Below are 24,311 nucleotides of genomic sequence, written 5' to 3'. Positions count from 1 at the left end.
GCTGAAACTTCCAAATTAAGTTTACCAATTAAATGACTGACTCCTGACTTATTTTAATAATTCCATACTATGGTACTTCATTGCTTCTCAACGAAATAATATTTTGAGATGCATGTAATCAAGTTTTACAGCTATTAATCAACTATTTTTAACTGTTATTAATTACACTTAAACTTTTACTCTGATTTTAATGAAGTTCTGCTGATTTCTCTTTTCCCCATTTCTATGATTTTGCCATTGTTCTTATAAAATGTATTTAATGTAGCAGTTAATTATCATTTTTCTTAAAAATGATGAAAAAATATATAATGCATTAAATAATGGACATAAACACAGTTATATAAACATAAATGTAGTACAATTATATTAATATGAAAAATCATGTAATACTATACCTGAAATGTAATTTTTAAATAAATTTTAAAAGTACTTACTTCTTTTTTAAAAATTTTATTTATTTATTTCTGGCTTTGCTGGGTCTTAATTTTTTACAAAGTATTTGAGCAATAAATTTATCACACTGTTATTTTATATCAAAGGATAAAGAAATAAGATAATATCATAATTTTAAATGAAATGCAGTCATTTAATTACAAAGTTTTCCAGTTACTCTCAGCATAGAAGTATGCTTTTGTTGATTTAAATTATTTGCCTGAAAATTCTTATCTTGGGATTACCCAAAACATTTAATTTGATAAATAGCCACATGTATTTTTATAATGCATTTTACTTTTATATAAAAATAAACACTTAACTTAGCTTTTTAAACTATAGATCTAAGAATACTTTGTCTTCAAAGAGAGAAATTGAAAATATTTTATTTTCCAATTCTACGTATATGCATTTAGTCTTCCCTGAAAACTAGAACAAAGGAAAAGAAATAAATGATGTGGATTAAGAATATTTATGCGACTGCTTACCCATAGGTGATTTTCTAATGATTTCAACTACTCAAAGTAGATATGTTAGATTGATTTGTGAATATCCTGATGCCTTTTTCTTTATTTATTTATTGATGGTAAATAATTTTTAAAACACATTGTTCCTCTCTCTTTAAGATTCAAATGCAGGCTTCATATCCTAGTAAAGAAAGACATCTACTGACATCTAGGAAATGGCAACCCACTCCAGTGTTCTTGCCTGGAGAATCCCAGGGACGGGAAGCCTGGTGGGCTGCCGTCTATGGGGTTGGACAGAGTCGGACACGACTGAAGCAACTTAGCAGCAGCAGCAGGCTGAAAATAACTAGGAACATTGTGTACAACTTATATTGGATAATTATTAAATTCAACAGTATTCAAATAACCAAGTAGCAAAGTTGCAATTGTATTTTTAGATAGTGGTGTAAGAGAATTCTCTTTCTGAGCATGTACTAGTTTATTTCCCCATGCTACTTTCTTCAAGTCTTAGCAATGACTTAGCAATGACTTTCTTCAGACCTTAGCAATGACTTTAAGTTAGATAAAATCTTGACAGAATTTTAGTCTGACACATTAAAGAGGAGCATGATTAGAAAAATAGTCCTTAAACAAATAGAAAGTCTATTATCTTAAAACTTTATAAAATTCTAACACTTGTATCTGACAAGCATAAACTAACAACAAATTTACAAGTTACAAATATTTATTCTTGTGCTCTTTTTCAAGGCCGTCTATATCATGGTGAATAGGAGAGGAACTGTAAACAATATACCTTTTGCTGTTGTGTTTAGTCCTTAAGTCGATGTCCAACTCTTTTGCAACCCCATGGACTGTAGCCCACCAGGCACCTCTGCCCATGGGGTTTCCCAGGCAAGAATACTGGTGTAGGTTGCCATTTCCTTCTCCAGGGGATCTTTCCAACCCAGGAATCGAACCCATCTCCTGCATTGCAGGGAGATTCTTTACCACTGAGCCATGAAGGAAGGAAGCCCAATCTACCTTTACATGGCAATAAGAGTAGGCAAATCTTTTCACAAAGTACTTCTGAGTCTAGTCCAGTTTAACATCAAAGGTAGGAACCACCAAAAGCACAGAAACAACTAGGGGAACAACTTTTAAACTCTTCATAGATGACTGATGCTTTGCAGAAATTATACAGTCACTGCAACCCCATGAACTTTATTCAGAATAAGTTTTTATTTGAGGAAAGAAGGAAAAAAGGGAAGATATAATTGATAGGAAAAAGAGGACAAACTAAAACGAGTCTTTATACAGCTTTGAGCATTACATTACACAAGACTTCATGCTACCAAAAATTGAAAACTTGGTTAATTTGTGCCGTTAATACAGAATGAAAAAGGAAAATCTTTCTTCAGGTCTCCCCCTCCCCCACCATCCCTCTTTAGAGGTAACTGTTGTTAACAACTTGGTATGTGTCTCTATCTAATATATAAATGTTTTAGTTTATCTTTGGCCTTTATAAATGTTCAGTTCCCTGAAAGCAATTTCTTGTTGAGTTGCTAAGTCATGTCTGACTCTGTGACCCCATAAACTGCAGCACATCAGGCTTCCCTGCCCTTCACTGTCTCTCAGAGTGCACTGAAACTCCTGTCCGTTGACTCAGTGATGCCATCCAACCATCTCATTCTCTGTCACCCCCTTCTCCTACAGTCCATGGGGTCCCAAAGAGTTGGACATGACTGAAAGTGTTAATTGCTGAGTCAAAAGCAATTTCTACCCTATGTCAAATTCTGCCCTCAATCAATGACCGACTTTGCAAGAACAAATCAAAATCATACCTTTTAAAAGAAAGTTAAATCAGTGATGACAGTTCTTGAACTAGATTAAGTACCTGACTCTTAAGATGTTGTACATTTCCTTTAGGAGTAACTAGCATTCTGGGGAAAAGCCAGTGGCAACCCACTCCAGCACTCTTGCTGGGAAAATCCCATGGACGGAGGAGCCTGGTAGGCTGCAGTCCATGGCGTCGCGAAGAGTCGGACACGACTGAGCGACTTCACTTTCACTTTTCACTTTCATGCATTGGAGAAGGAAATAGCAACCCACTCCAGTGTTCTTGCCTGGAGAATCCCAGGGACGGGGGAGCCTGGTGGGCTGCCGTCTATGGGGTTGCACAGAGTCGGACACGACTGAAGCGACTTAGCAGCAGCAGCAGCAGCAGCATTCTGGGGAGAAGGCAATGGCAACCCACTCCAGTACTCTTGCCTGGAAAATCCCATGGACGGAGGAGCCTGGTAGGCTGCAGTCCATGGGGTCGCTAAGAGTCGGACATGACTGAGCGACTTCACTTTCACTTTTCACTTTCACACATTGCAGAAGGAAATGGCAACCCACTCCAGTGTTCTTGCCTGGAGAATCCCAGGGACGGGGGAGCCTGGTGGGCTGCCGTCTATGGGGTTGCACAGAGTCGGACACGACTGAAGCGACTTAGCAGCAGCAGCAGCAGCATTCTGGGGAGAAGGCAATGGCAACCCACTCCAGTACTCTTGCCTGGAAAATCCCATGGACAGAGGAGCCTGGTAGGCTGCAATCCATGGGGTCGTGAAGAGTTGGGCACGACTGAGCGACTTCACTTTCACTTTCATGCATTAGAGAAGGAAATGGCAACCCACTCCAGTGTTCTTGCCTGGAGAATCCCAGGGACGGGGGAGCCTGGTGGGCTGCCATCTATGGGGTCACACAGAGTCGGACACGACTGAAGCAACTTAGCAGCTTAGCAGCATACGATTACTGATCTTTTTGCTTTTCACCAATATATTTCATCACTTGAATTTTTAGCAATAGAATTTAAAGCCATTGTTCTTGGCTCCAAGATTCATAGGTAATTTCCATACCATTATTTTCTGGAAGAACTTTAACTATATCTCTAACATTGAATTTTAAACATTGAATTTTCAAAGGGTGCAGTGAGTTCTGAGTAATCAGAGCCTAAGAGTAAGATTTTTGAGGGATTCCATGTTGAAGATGTGGAAGAAAAACACTCATCTATGAAAGGATCTAGGGATTAAAATTGAAGATAAACCAGTGATTCTTCCTAGAAACAAATAAATCATTAAGAATGAATTTATTATATCATTTAATGTAAAGTATTCAGAAAAGGTAAAGCATTTCTATGTGGAATTTAGTAATCAATGATTATATTAGTTTGTCTTTTAATAATAGTCTAGTTCTTTTTCTAACATCTTTATTTCCTAATGTTAAAAGAAACAAAGGAACAAACCAACACTGAAACTTAACTGACACGCCCTGCCACTAATTACTCCAAAAGTATTTGCACTGTCTTCTTATTAATGCAAGTCAAGGATTAAGATATTAACAATAAATACTAAAATGCATTGCACTAAACCAGTCTAATAAGGAACTGGATGATAACTTTCCTTGATTCCCCACTGCCTCTCATCTCACACATGTGAAGATAATAATCTTTACTTAATACTATATACTGAGCTCCTTGTAAAATAAATATTAACTTTCATAGAATTCATAAGGAAAAAGAGGAAGTTTATTTATTTATTCATAAGGAATAGAAGTTTAAAAACTCACATAAGAAAGTTATTAAAAGAAGCTTTTAAAAATAATAATAATAATAATTCCCCGGGGTATTAAGGCACTGTGGGTCACTTGGATACCTTCACTTAGAAGACTAAAATTGCTTCTACTTGAAATGGGGTGAAATTCTAGAGGCTACAACCACCTGCATAAACAGCACTGAAGCAATTTAGCTGTTTGGTTGCAAGAACCTCAATTAGCAACCTGGGTTCACAGGTGAAAGTCATGGTGTACACTTAAAAGGAAACAAGTGGCTCTTGCTGACCAGGAGGCATGAGAGCAATATCTGAGCATCAAAGGTTTTTTTAAAAAAATTATTTTCTAACTGGAGTATAATTGCTTTGCAATGTTCTGTTAGTTTCTGCTATATGGCAATGTGAATCAGCTATATGTATAGATATATCTCCTCCCTCTTCAGCCTCCCTCCCACACACCCACTCTCACCCCACCCCTCTAGGTCATCACAGAGCAACAGCCGAACTCCCTTTACTACACAGCAGCTTCCCGCTAGCTATCCACTTTACACATGGGAGTGTGTATGTCAATGTTACTCTCTCAGTTTGTCCCCCCTCTCTTTCTGCCCCTGTGTCGACAGCTTCGTTCTCTACATCTGCGTCTCTATTCCTGGGCAGCAAGTTTTTATGCCGGTGGATGTGAAGATCCCAAGAAAAACCTACCACAAATATACAGGATTGTAGTAACACATGGGAACACTGCTGAGGACTAATTCCAAGAGGAAAGGTCAGGAGTTTCGTACAGAGGGAGAAAAGTATTCTTGGCTACAGACAACCCCTGAGAATCGAAAAATAGCCATGATAATGTAACTGGCAGAAAGAATCTAAAGAAGTTAAGTAAGGGTGCTGTGTTTGATCCTGTTACCCAAAACATTATTGCTTTTGAAATGCTTATTTCAATTCACTTGCTGTCTTCAGCATTTATTGTTCTGTCAAGTATGAATGTAGTTGAACCACTACATTTGAAAATAAGAGGTCATGTTCCTATATAATAGAGAAATCTAGAGGACTAGGAGACCCCAGAGAACTTACAGATGAGGAAACGGAGCCCTAAGCAGTTAAACGAATTTAATATATTCAAAACTAGTATATTATGACCCACTCCAGTGTTCTTGCCTGGAGAATCCCATGGATGGACAAGCCTGGTAGGCTGCAGTCCATGGGGTCGCACAGAGTCGAACACGACTGAAGCGACTTAGCAGCAGCAGCATTAATATTATGTTAAACTGAATATAAAACATATATAATACCATACCTTACATGGAAATCACGTAGTAGAAAAAATCATATTATAAATGCATATAACTAAGCATTCAGTGAATAAAGACATTTCATATAGATTATCACAGAAATAAATGTTCATACAGCTGATTTTCTCATCTGAGAACAGATCAATTCCATTTGTCAGAAGTCTAGATTTCAATTCATTTCTATTTAGGTTTAAAATAAGGCACTTCTTAACATTCATAGACCCCTGATATTGGAAAGAATCGCAAAGTCCCCTAACCCTCTCTGTGTTTGAATTTGAGTTTGGAAAGCAGCAACAATGCACCATAGCTCTTCCTACAATATTTTTCCCCAGACCAGTAAAAAATGCTGCAGTTCACATCAAACGAGAAAACACATAAGAAAATGAGTGAGTCCCCAGAGGTTCCTCCACTAAGAATATACACTCTATAAAATGAGTCCTGAGAAACATTCCCAGTCTTGGGTTTCTTTGGAATGAGGTGGAAACAGTTTGGGCAAGTAACAGTCAGAGCCTGCTTCTCATCTCACCACACCCCAAGAATCCATTGTCTAGACCTTGCTCTATCTGTTTTATATTCAAACCACCACTAGCATAACCTTGCCCTTCCCCCAACTCCCCATGCCACTGCTCCACCTGCCACTTGCATGGATGGATGGATAGGTGCACAGATGGACGGATAAGTGCCTAAGTACATAAAATTTTCTTCCTTGGTTCCACTATAAGTCATAGGATTTATTCAAATATCAGGGTAAAGTCTATCCCCTTCTCTGGAGAAATAACATCATTATTTTCCTTGTTAAAACCTCTTGAATATCTGTAGCTGGCTAATTTCTAATTATAATAAAAACCAAATGGGATTCAAAGAAGAATATCCAGTCATGATTTTACTAGGAAAAGGTGACATCTTCTAAATGTGACCTTCTATTAATTTGTTAGTTAGCCTTTGTGTGTCTATCAGGACTGGAGTTGATGCTTCAAAAGTTTAGAAAAAGAGAGAGCTGGACTTTAGGTTTGAAAGTGTGGTTTAAGGAAGACCTGTGATACACCTGCTGCTGGTGGTGGTGGTGGAGTCCCTAAGTCGTGTCCGATTCTTGCGACCCCGTGGACTGTAGCCCACCAGGCTCCTCTGTCCATGGGATTCTCCAGGCAAGAATACTGGAGTGGGTTGCCATTCCCTTCTCCAGGGGTTCTTCCTGACCCAAGAATCGAACCCGGGTCTCCTGCATTGCAGGCAGTTTCTTAACCGACTGAGCTACCTGCTAAAGAAACACAGTTCTATGTTAATGTGAGGCATGACTTCTTTTGTGCTTAGTTATTCAGTCGTATCTGACTCTTTGTGACCCCATGAACTGTAGCCTGCCAGGCTCCTCTGTCCACGGGATTTTCCAGGCAAGAATACTGGAATGGGTTGCCATCCTCTTCTCCAGAGGATCTTCCCCAACCAGGGATCAAAACCTGGGTTTCCTGCATTGTTGCAGGCATATTCTTTACCATCTGAGCCACCAGGGAAGCCCTGACTTCTTTTACAGCCAAAGAAAAGAGAGAGTATTAAATACACCGTTTGTTTACGTTGATGAAACTGCCCCTAGGACAGGTGGAGTATGCCACTGTAACGGAAGTCACTTCAACAATTACCTTCCAGTTTCACTCACACCTCTCAGGGGAGGTGGATTTCAATTAGAAGGATCTTTCCAGTACTTCCTCATAACTTTCTAAGTAGCTCTTTGAAAATTAATGGGTTTGCAGCTAGGTAAGAAAGAAAAACCCATTACCCGCCCTCAGAGAGTTGAGAAATAGTGTGTGTGGTACTCACGGCTCTGCCTGGAGGCTCCTGTCTTCAGCCACGTAGTTAGAAGGAATGTAGCCCTGCAGCTGCTGGCTGGAGCCGTCGGCCCTTTTCTCCAAGTGCCTGGCCAGCCACCAGCCCTTGTGGGACTTGTCTAGGACTTGGAGCTTGTCACCCGCGTGGAAGCTCAGGTCCTCAGCTGTCCGAGCCTGGTAATCAAATAGAGCCACAAAGAACTGGCCCTGGCTTCTCTCGGGCTCTGGAGCCGGAGGCCGGGGAGGATCAGGAGGGCAGTCAGCCCATGGGTTCTGAATCACCCCAGGCTTGTCCACCTCCTCAGACCACCAGCAGGGGAAATAACGATCCAGGTAGGTCCGGAGCCTCAGGCAGAGGTTACCCATGGCGCCCCCGGGGGGAGTGGGGGAGAGGGGCTTCTCCCTCTCCCCTCACTCTCTGCAGATCCACTTTCTCTTCCTCCACCCGGAAACTTTGCAATCAGCACCAGTCCTGCCGGCTCTGGGAGAGTGTACAAAGCCCCGTTCACAGCCGTCCGGCCAACCTGCTTGCAGAGACTCACCGGCTCGCTTTCTGTGGCCCCCAAGGCAAAACCAGGTGGAAAGTGGGCAGCTGATCGGTGGGAAGGTTTCTCAGGATTCCCACCACAAAAAGAAATTTGAGAACGCTTTATTTAGACAAACGCCTGAGAACAGAAAAGAGGCATCTTGGTTCTTGTCCCAGGAAAAAGTTACCAAGAGAAACAGGCGAACTCCAAGTAAGCCTGTCTCCACGTCTTGCCTTTGCCAGCAGCTCTCTCCCCACCTCAAGTCCGTCTCAGAGGTTTGACCGGTCCTGACCCTCAGCGCTTTTTCTTTTCTGCTAATGACTAACCAACCTGCCCAGGCTATTGCCTTTAACATCCTGAGCGATGAACAGACTGTAATAATTTCTTCTTACTTCCTGGTTCCTTTGTGCCTGTGATCTTAATGGGATTCCAGTCCCCTCTGCCTCTCCCTTCTTCCACACCCAAGGGAGACCAGCGCCCTCACCAGGGAGCCAATTCTTGAAGCAGCTGCCAAAATCCTTACTCCTGGACAGACAAACTAGCCCAGGGGCTGTTTTGTCCTGCTGAGCTACCAGCACAGAAAATAAAGGCAGAGATAGGTCCTTTCATAAAGACGAGTAGGATTGTTTTGCCACCACTAAGGGAAATAGAAAGGAAAAGTAAAGCATTTGGGTATTTGCTACTAGACAAAAGGGCAATTGGGAAAGAGTCATTGAGTCCCTATCTTTTTTTTTTATCACCATGAATAGATTTTAATAGCCTCAAAATAAGTTCACAGTCTGGAAAAATACAAGAGCAGATGACTAAAATGCTGAGAACCCAAAATAGTACATTTTCCCACAGAGACAATTTCCCATCCTTCGTGTACTATTTCTGAAATACAGGGGCACACACACACACACACACACACACACACACACACACACACACACAGACTAGGTGACCAGTAGAGAGAAAGAGTACAAGGGTTGCATATGAACTGGTGTGGAAGCTCTTGCTGTTCAACTTTGACCTCTAAGCCTGCACTAGTTCTTGCTAACTTCATTAGCAGGAACTCAGAAACTAAGGAAGCCAAGCTCTTGGACAGAGGTTCCAATAGGCAGTGAGTTTTGTTCTACTTCCCCTAGTTCAGGACAGCTGTCTCACAGGTAGGTGCCCTCGATCCCAAGAAACCTAGGCAGAGAGTTTAGACACATCAACACAAGGCCATTTTCACTAGCAGAGAACTCTGCCAACTTGTTTAGGCTGTGTTACTTATTTTTGTATAAGGCATTTATTTTAAAGTTTCTCTCTTAAAAACAATTTCTCTGAATGTTACTGGATCCCTGAACCCCATCCAAACTCAGAATTTCTGTTCTTTGTCAAACAGCAAAGCATTTTTAGTAATCAGAATAACTGAACTCAAGAAAAACAGGAAAAAAGAAAAGAAAGAAAAGAACTGTGGCCTTAGTCTCCCTTCCTATTTCCTTGTACTGAAATCAGGCATTCATGATGAACAGATCATTTGGTTAAAACAAGGTCTCATGTCATACTTCCAGATTTCTCCAACTGTCTTCAGAGTCAGATTGTGTGTGTAAGTGTTTGTGTCTTAGTCACCCAGTTGTGTCCGACTCTTTGCCACTGCGTGGACTGTAGCCCAACAGGCTGTCTGTCCATGGAATTTTCCAGGCAAGAATACTGGAGTGGATTGCCATTTCCCACTCCAGAGGATCTCCCTGACCTAGGGATCAAACCTGTGTCTCCTGCGTTGGCAGGTAGGTTCTTTACCACTGAGCCACCAGGGAACCCCTCAGAGTCAGAGCAAAAAGAGCAGAAAGAGAAAAGCCAAAAGCCAAGCCAGGTTTGATTGCTTTTTTATTTGTGATGTGAAACCAAAAATATAATTCCAGTATAAAACAGAAGAGAAAATAAAGAGTATATAATATTAAGAAGCCATAATAAAATTTTGTTCCAACACAATGTAAATTATAAAAAGTGTAGAATTCTATTAATGCTTCTAAACAGAGGCATAAATGTTAAAGTCTTTCTAGAGATAGCTACGTGATCTAGAATATCTAGAATATGAAACATATGATCTAGAATATGAAATAAGATTTGGAAGCATCTAAAGAGATATATGGGCTCATATATAGAGAGATATATGGGCTTTCCAGGTGGCGTTAGTGGTAACAAACCTGGCTGCCAATGCAGGAGATGTAAGAGAAGCAGGTTCCCAGGAGTCAGGAAGATCCCCTGGAGGAGGGCACGGCAACCCACGCCAGTGTTCTTCCTGGAGAATCCCATGGACAGAAGAGCCTGGCAAGCTACAGTCCATAGGGTCACAAAGAGTCAGACACAACTGAAGCGACTTAGGACGCAGGCATTGGAAGATTTATTCAAACCCAATTTCTAAGTGGAGTTTAAGACTTCAGAAATTTGAAGGTTCTAAATTCAAATATGCCTTCATTATGATTTTGACAAGGCATTCCAGAAAAAGGCAGAGTGGCAGACCTACATAGCACAGTCACCGACCTAGTGAATGAAACTGAAAAAGGAACTGACCATCGAAAGATGTCAGGCGAGCAATGGCCTGAGAAGCTTGAGGTAATGGGTGGGAAGAGAAAGAGCTTCCTTATGTAGATAGTATCAGAATTCTACAGTCACCTGAGCTTGAAACCTTGCGGTCATCTTTCACTCCTTCCTTGGTTTCTTTGAGCTAATCAGTCACTAAATTCTACTTGTTGGTCTTTTCATTTATTCTTCATTTTTTATTCCTTCTGAATGACATTTAAGTATCGGATAAAACAAATATTCTTCCCTAGATTATTGCAGAGGCCTCCTAACAAATCTCCTTTCCTCCAGCTTATCTCATCTTCCACACCACTCCCAGAACAGTTATTGTAGTAGTAACAATGCCAGAGGCGATATGAGTACTATCAGTTTTGAGGGCTTTCTCAGTGCCAGGCACTGTGCTAAGGATAATGGTGAGTCATTTAAATATCAGGAAAAAAAAAAAACAACCTACAAGGAAGGTAGTTTTTGTTGTTGTTTCTTTTCTTTTCTTTTCTTAATGAAGAATAAACTGAGGCAGAGAGGTTAAGTTACTTGCCCGAGGTCACACAGTCCCCAAGTAGCTGAACCACCAGTAACATCTCAATCTGACTCCAGCCCTGAAATTTTAACTCCTTTGTTTCAATGACTCTTTGCCTGCATGCTTTGTCGCTAAGTCATGTTGGACTCTTTGTGACCCCATGGACTGTAGCCCGCCAGACTCCTCTATCCATGGAATTTTCCAGGCAAGAATACTGGAGTGGGTTCCCATTTCCTCCTCCGGGGTATCTTCCTGACCCATGGATTGAACAAATGTCTCCTGTGTTTCTGTGTCTCCTGCATTGGCAGGCAAATTCTTTACCACTGAGCCACCTGGGAAGCCCCTTCAGTGACTCTTTAAAAGGCTAATATTCTTCTTTGTAAAATCCTATTCCAAAACATGTTTGGAATAGAATCTAATGTCTTTAGCATGGCACACAAGATTCTGGTAATTTCTTGGACCTCACGGTCCTTTGCTCCTGCACAGACACACTGTGATCAGGTTCACCAAGCCACCAGCTGCCCCTGAGGCCCAAGGTCCTCTTTCCTGCTGCATCTTTGCTCCCTCTTCTACCTGCTTCCCTGGTGATTTTTCCAGGCAAGTTAAAGTAGCATCTTCTCTGCCATAATAGATTAGAGGACCCTATTCTCTGCGCCCTTAAAAGCTGGCACACACACTTCTACTTGATCCCCTATTAAATTCCACTTGATTTCCTTACTTGTTTGCATTCCCCAAGGGAATAAAATTTCCTTCTCTGAATCTTCAGTGCCCTATAAAATGTCCAGTATGTAAGTAGTACATATTCAGTAAGTATTTGTAGAAGGAGGGAAGGAAAGAAGAAAGAGGGAGGGAGGGAGGGAGAGAAGGAAGGGAAGAGGGGTGGGGGAGAGGGGAGGGTAAAGAAGGAAGGAAGGAAGGATGAGGAAGGAGACAGTGTGGTAAGATAAACACTTTGACAAGTATTCACAAATGAGAGCACAGGTATGGAAAGAGCTGGGAGCACGAACGTTAGTGACTTTCTATCTATTGCCTTTTAGTCCCCTCCTTTCCATGCATCATCTCCCGAATGTTAGAGTCCTTTGCCAGCCTCTTAAACCAGTTTTCCTTTCCACAACCACTCTCTTCTCATCCGTACAGCACACTGCCACCACATCAGTCTTCTTAAATCACTGTCCCGCACAATAACCTTCACCAGTTCCTTATTGCCTGGAAAATACGGCTTGGACTTCAAGACTAAAGAATTTGTTCTTTATTCGGTCTTTATCAGATGTACTCTTTCAATATCTGCCTTCTATTACTGCCTTAGATTAACCCTCCTACTCAGCCAAATAGACTTACTGTATCTCCAATAGGTCTTGTTCATTCCCATCTCTGATCCTGTTTTCATTCTTTTTCTTGGTGTCCCTTCCCTTCTCAGTAGACTCCTGCCTGCATTTTGAGGCCTGAATAAAAACCCCACACCTCCTTTGGAATTACTTTGTCCATTTCTGCCAAAATAATTTTTCTCTTCCTTGATTTTTCCCTAGCTCCTACAACCCCACATCCAACGCACAGGCAATGTTAAACGAATTTAGCATGCTCCTATATCTGATTTGTTAAGCACTGAATAGCTGAAAACCCCACAGCTATTCAGTTCTGTTCCAGGACAAATTAATGATCTCCAGCTCCTGCTAAGCCCTTATCACCATTCTTTTATATTCCGGTCCATTAAGATGTGGTTCTTGTCATTTTTTCATAGCACTATTCCAAATCGTCCCCCATACTTCTCAGACTGTCTGCAAATATCCCTTTTCTCTAGTGATGAACTTGTCACTGAAATTCACAGAAATTCCAAATCTCTTCAACATTAACAGATTCAGTGTCCTTCTCTTGCATCAAAAAGATATATTTACCTCTGCAAATCCCTGCACCTTCTTTCCTTCTGAGACAAAAACATCTACTTTCTTACCCAGTGTCCAGTTTCTTCTTCCTACCAACAGAACCTTACCTTTACAGAAGTGAAATGCTGGAGACTACATTTCTCACCCTTCCTTACAACCAGAAGTGATCAATACTTAGGGTTGGTTCACATCCTTGTACAGCAGAAACCAACACAACATTGTAAAGCAATTATCCTCCAGTTAAAATTAGAAAAGAAAGTAAGCAAAAGTCATTGGTTGGAGTTTCAGGAAAATCCCTTAAGAAAACAGACTCAGCTGGAGAATCTACTCTTTTTCCCTTCCCTCTCTTCTTTTTCCTCTTGCCTGAAACTCGGTTGAGTTGAGGTGGCTAGAGCTTCAGCAGACATCTTGATTTTTAGATGCCAACATGGACTCAAAAATGAAAAAAAAAAAAAAAAAAGCCAAATTAACTCCAATTTTTGCAAAGGGAAAATGTTTCACAATGTTGCACTTGTGCACGCATGCATGTTCAGTCACTTAGTGGTATCCAGCTCTTCTGTGACCCCATGGACAATAGCCTGCCAGTCTCCTCCGTCCACGGAATTTCCCAGGCAAAAACAGTGAAGTGGGTTGCCATTTTCTACTACAGGGGATCTTCCCAACCTAGGGATCAAACCTGCGTCTCCTGCATTGGAAGGTGGATTCTTTACCACTGGGCCACCTTGGATAGAAGCACTTAGGGAAATATCAAAGCCAAACCTGTGTTTCAGAATTAGTTGAAACAAGGTAAAACTATTGAAGGGTATGAATTTTGAGGGACATGCTAGATCCTTACTGTAGCTAAGGCATCCTTCCTGACCAGCGACAATAGACTACTTTAAACATAGGCAAATGCTGAACTCATTTTGTCCTATCCAGAGGGTATGTTTTCAAGAGTATAACCAGGAAACTCCATTTCTCATACTTCAGAAACCACCATTTTTCCCCCTCAGTAAACTATGCAGTGAATTTCTTTACTGATATGAATCTCTTACCTGCAAGTAAAAAAGTTTTTTTAAATTTTTAACGAAAGAAAGGTAAAACCTATTTAAAGCTCTTTGTTTTGTTCTTGGCACTAAAGGACTTGAAATAGACATACTATGTCTAGATTTCAGCATGATACTAACCAAATATTCTAGAGATATCTGTAAAGAGGTAATGAATTTTCTTTCTTTCTTTAATTTTTTGGGTGGCACCACTTGGCATGTAGGATCTTAGTTTCCTGACCAGGGGTCAAGCCTGCAGGGGAAGCAGAGTCTTAACCACTGGCCCACCAATGGAAGTCCCACTTGCTTTCAAAAAGGAGTTAATATTCTCATATATACAATCTCCTGGAAGCAGCTGATAAGCCTTTTCTAAGCCGAGGATAGATATGCATGGTTCACTCAGGTGGTTGGTCCTTCCCTTTTAAACGTTTCATTCATCAAGGTTCTCATTTATCTAGCAGCAAAATTATTTTAGTAATCTCCAGGCGTCTTTCTAGTCTGTTAGCGACCACCACAATTTCCCCAAATGATAAAAAATGAAAACACCTAGAAGTCTCTGTTCATTTGTTTGCTTTTTCCTTAAGCCATTCTGTTATTTTGACAAACTTGAGATAGAAAATTTCTGGCTGGATAGCCAGAGCATGAGCATGTATAGTATTAAAGTATGCTTCCTACTGTCAGTCTTGTAAGTTTCTTGACTAATTCCAAACTTCATGTGCAAAATAAGATTAGCGGAGCCATGCCTCTGTTGGGGTTTAACTCCTGTCAAAAGATTAATTCTTAATCAACATTGCTAGGAAGATTTTTCTGGTGTACATCAGATAACAGTGAAGTTAGATAGAATCACAACTGGCTGAAGAAATGAACCCAAATGTCACTGCTTGTTAATCAATGTCATTTGGGTGGCGGGTTCCGGTGTACTGTCACAGGCAGCATGGCTTGTGGGTGAGAGTTCCTGTTCCCTTGGCACTCTTTGGCTGTGTGGTTTTGGATAAATTATTGACTGCTGAGCCTCAGTTTCTTCTGTAACACGCTGACAATTCCTAAACAGTAATGTTTACCCTATAAAGTTATAAGAATTAAATGTGGAAATACAGTAAAATATTTATCCCACTGTCCAGGACACAAAGGTTCCAATAAATATTAGTCATTATTGTGAAAATATGAACTGGGCCACCTCTGGGTACCCAGAGGTGCCCTCTCCTTGTACTCCTGAAAGCGACTAAGGAAATTGTCACATTTCCAACTCATTCCCCACTTAAAGCAAAAGCAAAAGGCAGGCTACATACCCAGTTTCAAAAGCATTGCTACATACATAGCCAAAACTATTGTTCTGTGAGCATATGAAGGAAACAGATTGCATGGGAAAACATCCTTTAAAATCTCTGATTTTCCCCAGAAATTCTCTCCATATGACTACTATCCCACCCATCATTTCTTAGTTCTCACCCTCCCCAACTGCACCCTTCTCCTCATCTCTCATTATTCTTTCATTTGCATTTTTCTTTCAGGAAAATAACAATTTATAAGTTTGTGTGAACTAAAATTAAAATTACACCTGCATCACCCAAGTAGATCAACTAAGATACATTTCCATCTTATATTTTGTGTTATTTTAAGATTTGATGTTGAAAGACACCAAAATACCAAAATTTACTATGAAGTTTCAAATGATAAAATAATGTTACAGAAACACTAGAATGCCTTTGTTCAGGTCTGTTATGTCCTAGCCCCATGAAAGGGGTGGAGGGGTCTCTTTCTTGCTCTTGCTTTCAATATGGAAGGGCCTCTGAAAAGTCTGAGAATGGGTCTGTATGAGCCATGTAAGTTAACAGAGTCATTAGTAAATAGATTGCATGCACATGCAATAAAATAATGCACATTATTTTATTGTGTGCACATGCACACACACATCACAATATTTCTGTTAATGAGATAGATTGGAACCTACAGAAAAATATCTCAGATAAGCATGTGGGAAAAGGGGGCATTTAGAAAAAGTGACATCTAAACTGAGACTTGAAGAAAGAATAAGAGTTACTAAAGAGTTTCATAAGAGTTACATAAGAATTTCTTATTCTTGAAGAAAGAATAAGTGAAATAAGAATAAGTGAAAGGGGGAGTGAAAGATGCAAAGTGTGCCAGGTGGAAGGAAAGCAAGCATAGAGAGCCAGAGCAAACAGAAGAACTGGTGTGCTTTGAAAACTAAAGTCTAGTACTCTTGCCTGGAAAATCCCATGGACGGAGGAGCCTGGTGGGCTGCAGTCCATAGGGTCGCTAAGAGTCGGACACGACTAAGCGACTTCACTTTCACTTTTCACTTTCATGCACTGGAGAAGGAAATGGCAACCCACTCCAGTGTTCTTGCCTGGAGAATCCCAGGGACGGGGGAGCCTGGTGGGCTGCCGTCTATGGGGTCGCACAGAGTCATACACGACTAAAGTGACTTAGCAGCAGCACGCTCACTTGACATTTCCAGGAGATCTTATGCAGGTCCAGAGAAGTCTCAACTCTGCTTAACTTCTCACTTCAAACAAGAAAGGACTCAGGCTGAGGGACCTGAAGATGGTCAAGGGAAATTGGCTGGGCTTTGGACTTCCTTCCGTCCCTCTCACCTCTGACCCAAAGCATAACTGAGCCGGCATTAACATTCACGAATTTGATCTAGCCCAGCTGCTCCTCAGACTTGAATCTGCTTGTGTAAAAACATAAATTCTGATTCCGTAGATCTGGGATGAGGCCTGGGAATCTGCATTTCTAAAAAGGCCCCAGAGGATGCCTTCGCTGCTGATTTCTAGACCACAGTTTGTGTAGCAGAAATTTAGTGACAACTCTCAGCTTGCTTCTCTGAGCAAGACACCAGCATATAAATGCTCAGTTGGCAATCAGTTACCTTTGATAGAAATGCTATTGTCTAGTCTCTCAGATTTTTTCTTTTATCCTGAAAGGGATTTTAAAGACCTTTTAGTCCAGTTGCCTCATTGTTTTTTTTTTTTTTAATTTATTCAGTTTATTTTATTTTGGCTGCACTGCATCTTCACTGCTGCACAAGGGCTTTCTCTAGTTGCAGTGAGCAGCCACTACTCTCTAGTTTTGTGGTGCCTGGGCTTCTCGTTGCAGTGAGTGCTCTTGTTGCAGGCTCTAGGACGCACAAGCCTCAGCAGTTGGGCCTTAGTCGCCTTGTGGCATGTGGGATCTTTCTGGTCCAGGGATCAATCCCATGTCCCTGCCTGCATTGGCAGGCAGATTCTTAACCACTAGACCACTAAGGAAGCCCCAATAACCTCATTTTTAGAATGAAGGAAATAGCTCAGAAATGAGAAGTGACTTGCTTCAGGTCACCGAGCTATTATTGATGATAAAGTCAGGAATATCCAGCATTCCTGCCCCGGAGGGATCCTTCCTTTCCACCACATAGAATTCTGCTTCAAGAAGTTCAGTCAAAAGAGGATTCCATACAATCTTTGGTTGTCATAGTTGAGGGAAGAGGAATCAAGAAGTAGAAGATGAAGAGGACCAAGGATAATTTTGATATGGCCCTATTCAAGATCCCAGAACCAGGTTATGCGAGCTTCAGGATAGGACTCCAATCTCCTTATTTTCAGTCTGGACAACTTATTTTGTATCCTTCTAATTATGCCAAAGAATTGATGCTTTTGAACTGTGGTGTTGGAGAAGACTCTTGAGAGTCCCTTGGACTGCAAGGAAATCCAACCAGTCCATCCTAAAGGAGAGCAGTCCTGGGTGTTCATTGGAAGGACTGATGCTGAGGCTGAAACTCCAAAACTTTGGCCACCTGATGTGAAGAGCTGACTCATTGGAAAAGACCCTGATGCTGGGAGGGATTGGGGGCAAGAGGAGAAGGGGACGACAGAGGATGAGATGGCTGGATGGCATCACCAACTCGATGGACACGAGTTTGGGTAAACTCTGGGACTTGGTGATGGACAGGGACGCCTGGCGTGCTGCGATTCATGGGGTCGCAAAGAGTCGGACACGACTCAGCGACTGAATTGAACCGAACTGAACTGAATTATGGTGTCTGGACTTCCCAGGTGGCTCAGCAGTAAAGAATCCACCTGCCAAGCAGGATACATGGGTTTGATCCTTGGGTCTGGAAGATTTCCTCAAGAAGGAGGTGGCAGCACACTCCAGTATTCTTACCTAGTTTGGTGGGCTATAGTCCATGGGGTTGCAAAGAGTCAGACACAACTTAGTGACTAAACAACAACAGCAGCAATGATTATGGTTTCCATGACCATGAATCATTTAACCTGAACCCAGGCTTCCCTTTCTACAATGATGCATTTATGATAACTATAAGTCCCAATAGTACTTTTTTTTAGCATTCCTAGAACTTGCAAAAATTTTTTCACAAAATCCTAACCCAAAGGGTGAAAAGAATATTGCCATATGTCCAACAGGCATTCTCCAATTAAAAGAGATTATATTAGGTTTATTTCTGTTATTCATCATCAACAATAACAAATGTACTGGTTCTTACTTATACATACATGATTTTATATAAACACAAAGAAAATATTATTAAATACACTAAACTTCCTAGATTTAGAATTTTCCAATGTCCATGCCAAGTAATTGGGCAGAGCTTCAAGAATTTCCTGTTCAGCCAGCCCTTTTTTTTTTGTCTCAATAAGTAGTATATTTGGCATTCTTTATTTTGATACTGAACTATTCCTAAGTAACAACATTTATATTTCCAATAAGTGGTTATTATCTAATGGTCTCATTTTTAAGTATTTCTTTTCCTTTGTTCCTTTGATTTAAAAGAAAGACAAATCCTATTATTTTCATAAATTTCTACTATTTAAAGTCAAGGTTAAGGAAATATTTGGGTTGACTTCAGATAAATACCTCTAATAAAGTTTCAAAAATAACAAAATACTCTTTAGGATGGTTAGATTTTTTTTCAAACTTCTGGCATTTTAATAACTAAGCTCATAATAATGATGTTTTAGCAACATTTATATTAAAAAATCTCTTGTTAAACCACATAACATGTAGAGGTACAAATGGCACAATGATTTACAGAGTAATATTTGGTGTAATTGCTGTCCTGTACCTTGAAAGATGGTTGATCATCTTGGAAATGTAACCAAGTCTCAGTGTTTATGTTCCTTGGAGAATTATCAAAGAAAATATTTTCAGCATATAATAAAAGCCTATTAGAAGGTAGTTTACATTTCCTCAGTTGAAGTTAAACTACAAGTCACATCTTGACCCTTATGTACAGAGTGATACATACATTTGCTTCATGTTAACATGAAAAACCTATAATCTGCGTGCTATATTCATCTTTAGAAAAAAGTATTCATTATACTATGGTTGATTGTACACATTTTTGTTGTTGTTTGCAACCCCATGGACAGTAGCCCACCAGGCTCCCTTGTACACATTTTTACATTTCCCCAGTTAAGAGAAATTCAGAATATCAAAACTTAAAATAGTACATATGAACTGAGACGCAAATCCATGCTACAAACCTAGCCCCAACTGTATAGAATGTGACAAACCTCCCTCTTGTCACTCTCAACTTTGTCCTCCAGTGGAGGTGGATCTCCAGCCACTAGAAGTCATCTGTTAAAGCTCCATTGCCCAGGTGTGTCCAACACAATTGGAATTTTGTTCAATTACTGAAACACTCATCTACTAGCCTATCAGAAGCGATTGTGTGTAACACTTGTGCTTTAGAAAATTAAACCATATGTTACTAATAGACTGACTGAAGAAAGCACACTCTGCTGCTGCTGCTAAGTCGCTTCAGTCGTGTCTGACTCTGTGTGACCCCATAGACGGCAGCCCATTAGGCTCCACCGTCCCTGGGATTCTCCAGGCAAGAACACTGGAGTGGGTTGCCATTTCCTTCTCCAGTGTATGAAAGTGAAAAGTGAAAGTGAAGTCGCTCAGTCATGTCCGACCCTCAGCGACCCCATGGACTGCAGCCTACCAGGCTCCTCTGTCCATGGGATTTTCCAGGCAAGAGTACTGGAGTGGGGTGCCATTGCCTTCTCCGAAGCACACTCTAGTGACTGCTATATAACAGTGGCTTATCTATTGACGGAGAAGGCAATGGCACCCCACTCCATTACTCTTGCCTGGAAAATCCCATGGACAGAGGAGCCTGGTAGGCTGCAGTCCATGGGGTCGCTGAGGGTCGGACACGACTGAGTGACTTCACTTCACTTTATCTATTGACAGTTATTTACTTCAGTCATCCTCAGGGTTTATCTCCTTTGCTTCTCTGAGTCAGCGAAGGTTACTGAGTTCCTATCATGTGTCAGGCATTGGGTTAGTGCTTGGGGATAAAAAATAAGTCAAACAAGCATTGTTTTTCCTGTGTAAGGACATTATTTGGCTTCCCAGGTGGCGCTAGTGGTAAAGAACCCACCTGCCAATGCAGGAGACATAAAGAGAAACGGGTTCAGTCCCTGGGTCAGGAAGATCCCTTGGAGGAAGGAATGGCTGCTCACTCCAGTATTCTTGCCTAGAGGAATCCCTTGGACAGAGGAGCCTGGCGGGCTACAGTCCACAGGGTTGCAAATAGCCAGACATGACTGAAGCGACTTAGCACACACACAAGGACATTATTGCAAACCAAAATACTGACCAGATAAATACTGTCAATACAAAGAGAGATACAAGTCTAAATAAGGTATATATTTATTTGGAGGCAATGTCTCTCTCTTTGACTTCCTCATGAGTTTTTTTTCTTTTATAATATATTCAGTAGATAATCACTGAATATCACCTACTAGGTATTAGGCATGGTGCTTGCTCTTGAGATTATATTAATAGACATGAAAAGAGATACAGTCCACAACCTATATATAATATATAAACTGAGGTAGGAGATAACATGACACAAATAGTTGCAGAAATAATTACTACTTGCTAAGGACTATGAAGCAGAAGTACCAAGCTCTATAAGAAGACTGTTGTACTCTATTATACAAAAGTCCTTAGATCCACACTTCTTGCATCTTTGTATCATTCATAGCATTTGGCAAAATAGATTGAAAAAGTTGACACTCAAATGAATATTTGTTGAGTGATTGAGCCTTTCATTTGAGAACTAGATCAGAAAACATTCCTCCTTAAAAATGAAAATATTAATCAAAATAACTAGATGTGGTATTTATTATTGCTGTTAAAAGATATTTCTAGTTTTTCTCTTCCAAGTACATAGTAGAATTGTACTTTCCTATCCTGTTGAAGGTAAGCATGACCACAGGGCTTGCTTTGACCAATGAAACGTTATTAGAACTAGTATGTATCACTTCCAAGTAGAAGGCTGTAAGAGGAAGAGTGCACTTAACTACATTTCCTTCCCTACCATGGCAGCAATGTTCCAGACAAAAGGTTATTAGCCTGCATCCCTGAGTGAGCAAAACATGGAAAGGAGCCTCACTTACCAGACAGATACATATAACCTAAAGGAGAAATAATCTTGGTTGTTTTAAGCCTCAAAGATTTTAAGTATTGTTTCTTGCAGACCTTAACCTAACCCTAACTGATTGCTAATGCAGATAAAGTTAGACCTCTGTGGAAATTGTACCAGGGAGTTGGGCAGTGGGAGACATGTAGAAGAACATAAAATAAACCTCTGGTAAGATTAGAGAAACCTTAGCAAAAGACTTAGGGTGCTCCCTGAAAAAGGAAGTAGTCCTTTGAAATAGATTCTAGTAAATGTAATATGTTCATGATGAGGAAATTTGTTAGGTAATTATGAAGGGTTTTCTGTGTATGCTACTGGTAAGAAGAATTGAAAGAGAGGAGTAAACAAAAGGAATATTTTAGTGTGTCTCTACTGTAGGTACTCTACTTTTAGTTATCAGTTATAATTACAGAATTTTGGTAAGAATGAGAAAAGCTCTCATTCTAGAACATATTAGAGTGAAGTCTCATCTTTTTGGTAACAATTTCCTTTTCCAGATTCTGTGTTCAGTAAGCAGTTTGTTTTTTGTGTGGGGCTCCTGAATGTCCCTTATTAGTTTCACCACGTATACCTTTAATTTGGAATTAAAATTTTGATGTGTGTTTCATAAGTCATTCTCCCGTGAATATGGCTAACTAGGATATATTTTATAAATTTAATCATTTGTAGTAAACTGATTTGTTTAAAAGTTTCTAAGTATATATTATTGAGAACCAGGTCCTGCATCAGCATTGACTCTACTAAGATATTGATGCTCCAAGACACTCAGTCTGAAAAGGCTGCCACCCTTAAGTGACACAGCATTTGGTGATGGGAGACAGCATTGTCAGTGTCTTAACTAAATAGCAGCTATGGCTGGGAAGAGTTACCTATGCTGAAGTTACGAGAAATTAAAGAAACATTTACAATAATAATTTTGGTCTTAAAGTTAGACATGATACAGAAGTTAAGCAGTTAAATGTTGAATTGTTAAAACAACAGCAAGTAGCTCTCCTTGCTGTCACAACATATGAGACAGAATTTTTTAAAATAATCTTTCTGAAATGGACTGTCTTTTAACATGTAATGTATTTTTTGCCATTTGTAAAATACTACCATTATGAATATTTTTAGAATTGTTATTAATATGTGTTTTGTTAAAAGGTATAACTTCTCTATTTTACATAATTTATAAACTTAACCAAAAACTTAAGTAAAATTTTATTATGCTGAAAATCCCATTTTCTTCCAGCTAAATATACTTTTAATTTTATACAGAAAAATGTAAGAAGGGGATAGGAATTCATGTAACAGAAATTTGATGCAAAGATCCTAACTACAGAAATATCTATTCTCTTAAGCAATGAGTTTCAATAGTTACTCTTAAGTAATGACAAATGTCCCTTTTAAACCAGATAAATTTCAGTGGAAGAAAAATCATGGTCAATGATTTAGAAAACCTTAACTGGAAATAAAGAGATGAACTTAACAGGAAATAAAATGCATCAATACAAAAACAATAAAAATAAATAAATTTAGCAGAAATCATTGTTCAAAACATTAGATAACAAAACACTAAACTTATTAAAGATGAAAGGGGAAACAGCAGATAACTGATCATTATTTTAAAACTCTTCCAAGAAGACACTACAGTCTATGGCTTATTTTCCTTTATGTATAATATTATGTAGGAAACAATTTTTCGGTTCATTCAATAATATTTATACTGCACTTCTCCATTTAAATGTGTTCATAAATATTAATCAATTCCCACAACAACACTGTGAGATAGCTAAGAATTATCCAGAGTTGACAGACTGAGAGCTTAAAATGATGTTTGGCTACGATGCCAAGGACTGCTGAAGGAATTAATAAGAGAGCTGACAACAAAGTTCAAAATCCTGGCTCCTGGCGCCTGCTAGGGTGAAGGAGGCTGTCAGAGAATTTCTTGTCCTGTCCTGACTCCTATTCTCCAGAGACACAAAAGTCAAAAGCACCTGCTCCTATGTTACTCCTGCATGGTCTGTGAAGCTATCACAGATGCTTCTCTATCACCTAGCTCCTGCTGTTTCACAGATTTAGATATCTTGCATCTTCCTAGAAAATATTAAGAAAAATTTCAAACCCACAATTCAGAGACCTGCTGAAGAATCGGAGTCCTCAATGAGTCCAAATGAGGAGCGTCTACCTAGAGCTTAAGATGGAACATCAGTACATTCTGCAGAGCTAAAACCAGTCATACTTGGACTGACTCATCTGAACTCCCTTAATGTTAGGGAAATGTGATTTGTATGCAGGTGCTTACTAACTACCCCGGTTTACCAAAGACTGAGGATCTCCTGGTACAAAAGGCTTTCTGTGTTAAAATGAGGAAGTCCCAGCCTAATCCATATAGTTAATGGTGACCTTACCTCTAGGTAACAAAATATACTGGTACTTCTTTATTTTATGTGACAAAATGAATTTAACCAGTTATTTTACTTCTGCAGGTAATCAGATATACATGACACAAAACTAAATTTGAGCAAAAATGTTAAAATTATTTTAAAAATATCTTTTAAAATTTCATTATGGTCAAATGTTCATAAATAGCAAAAGTTCATATATAGTAATCAAATTGCCATGGAGATCATCAGTAGACATAAAATCCATTTTGAAAACTTGCCTTGATTCTTTCCTTGCCTAAAAGTCAAACTGGAGAGATCTAACTCCCCTTGTCTCATCCCAAGGCTTCTTCTCATCTTTGGTTCTCAATTGCCTTACATCAGAGTTCTATTCAGGGACATAGGAAACTTACTAC

General features: G+C 39.9%; 1 protein-coding gene across 3 annotated transcripts in view; it reads right to left on the bottom strand.

The window, feature by feature from the left end:
• Window positions 1-8,734, bottom strand: part of FRK (fyn related Src family tyrosine kinase) — a 101,941-nt gene extending 93,207 nt beyond the window's left edge. For 2 of the 3 annotated variants that reach the window (XR_015132746.1, XM_086317202.1), the window contains exon 1: window positions 7,567-8,538. Coding sequence is in view for 2 of the 3 variants with exons in the window: in XM_086317202.1 (XP_086173328.1) it covers window positions 7,567-7,940 (374 nt within the window). In the remaining variant the exon portion in view is untranslated. Of the gene's footprint in view, window positions 1-7,566 lie in introns of all 3 variants that reach the window. The other variant, XM_086317201.1, reaches the window with a different exon arrangement.
• Window positions 8,735-24,311: the final 15,577 nt, after the last annotated feature.

This window comes from Bos grunniens, chromosome 9, assembly GCF_055505025.1.
Source record: "Bos grunniens cultivar Pamir isolate PY7600 chromosome 9, Bosgru_T2T1.0, whole genome shotgun sequence".
In the NCBI taxonomy this organism is placed as follows: Eukaryota; Metazoa; Chordata; class Mammalia; order Artiodactyla; family Bovidae; genus Bos; species Bos grunniens.
The sequence above is the reverse complement of the archived record's forward strand: the minus strand, read 5'-3'. Positions and strand labels throughout refer to the sequence as shown.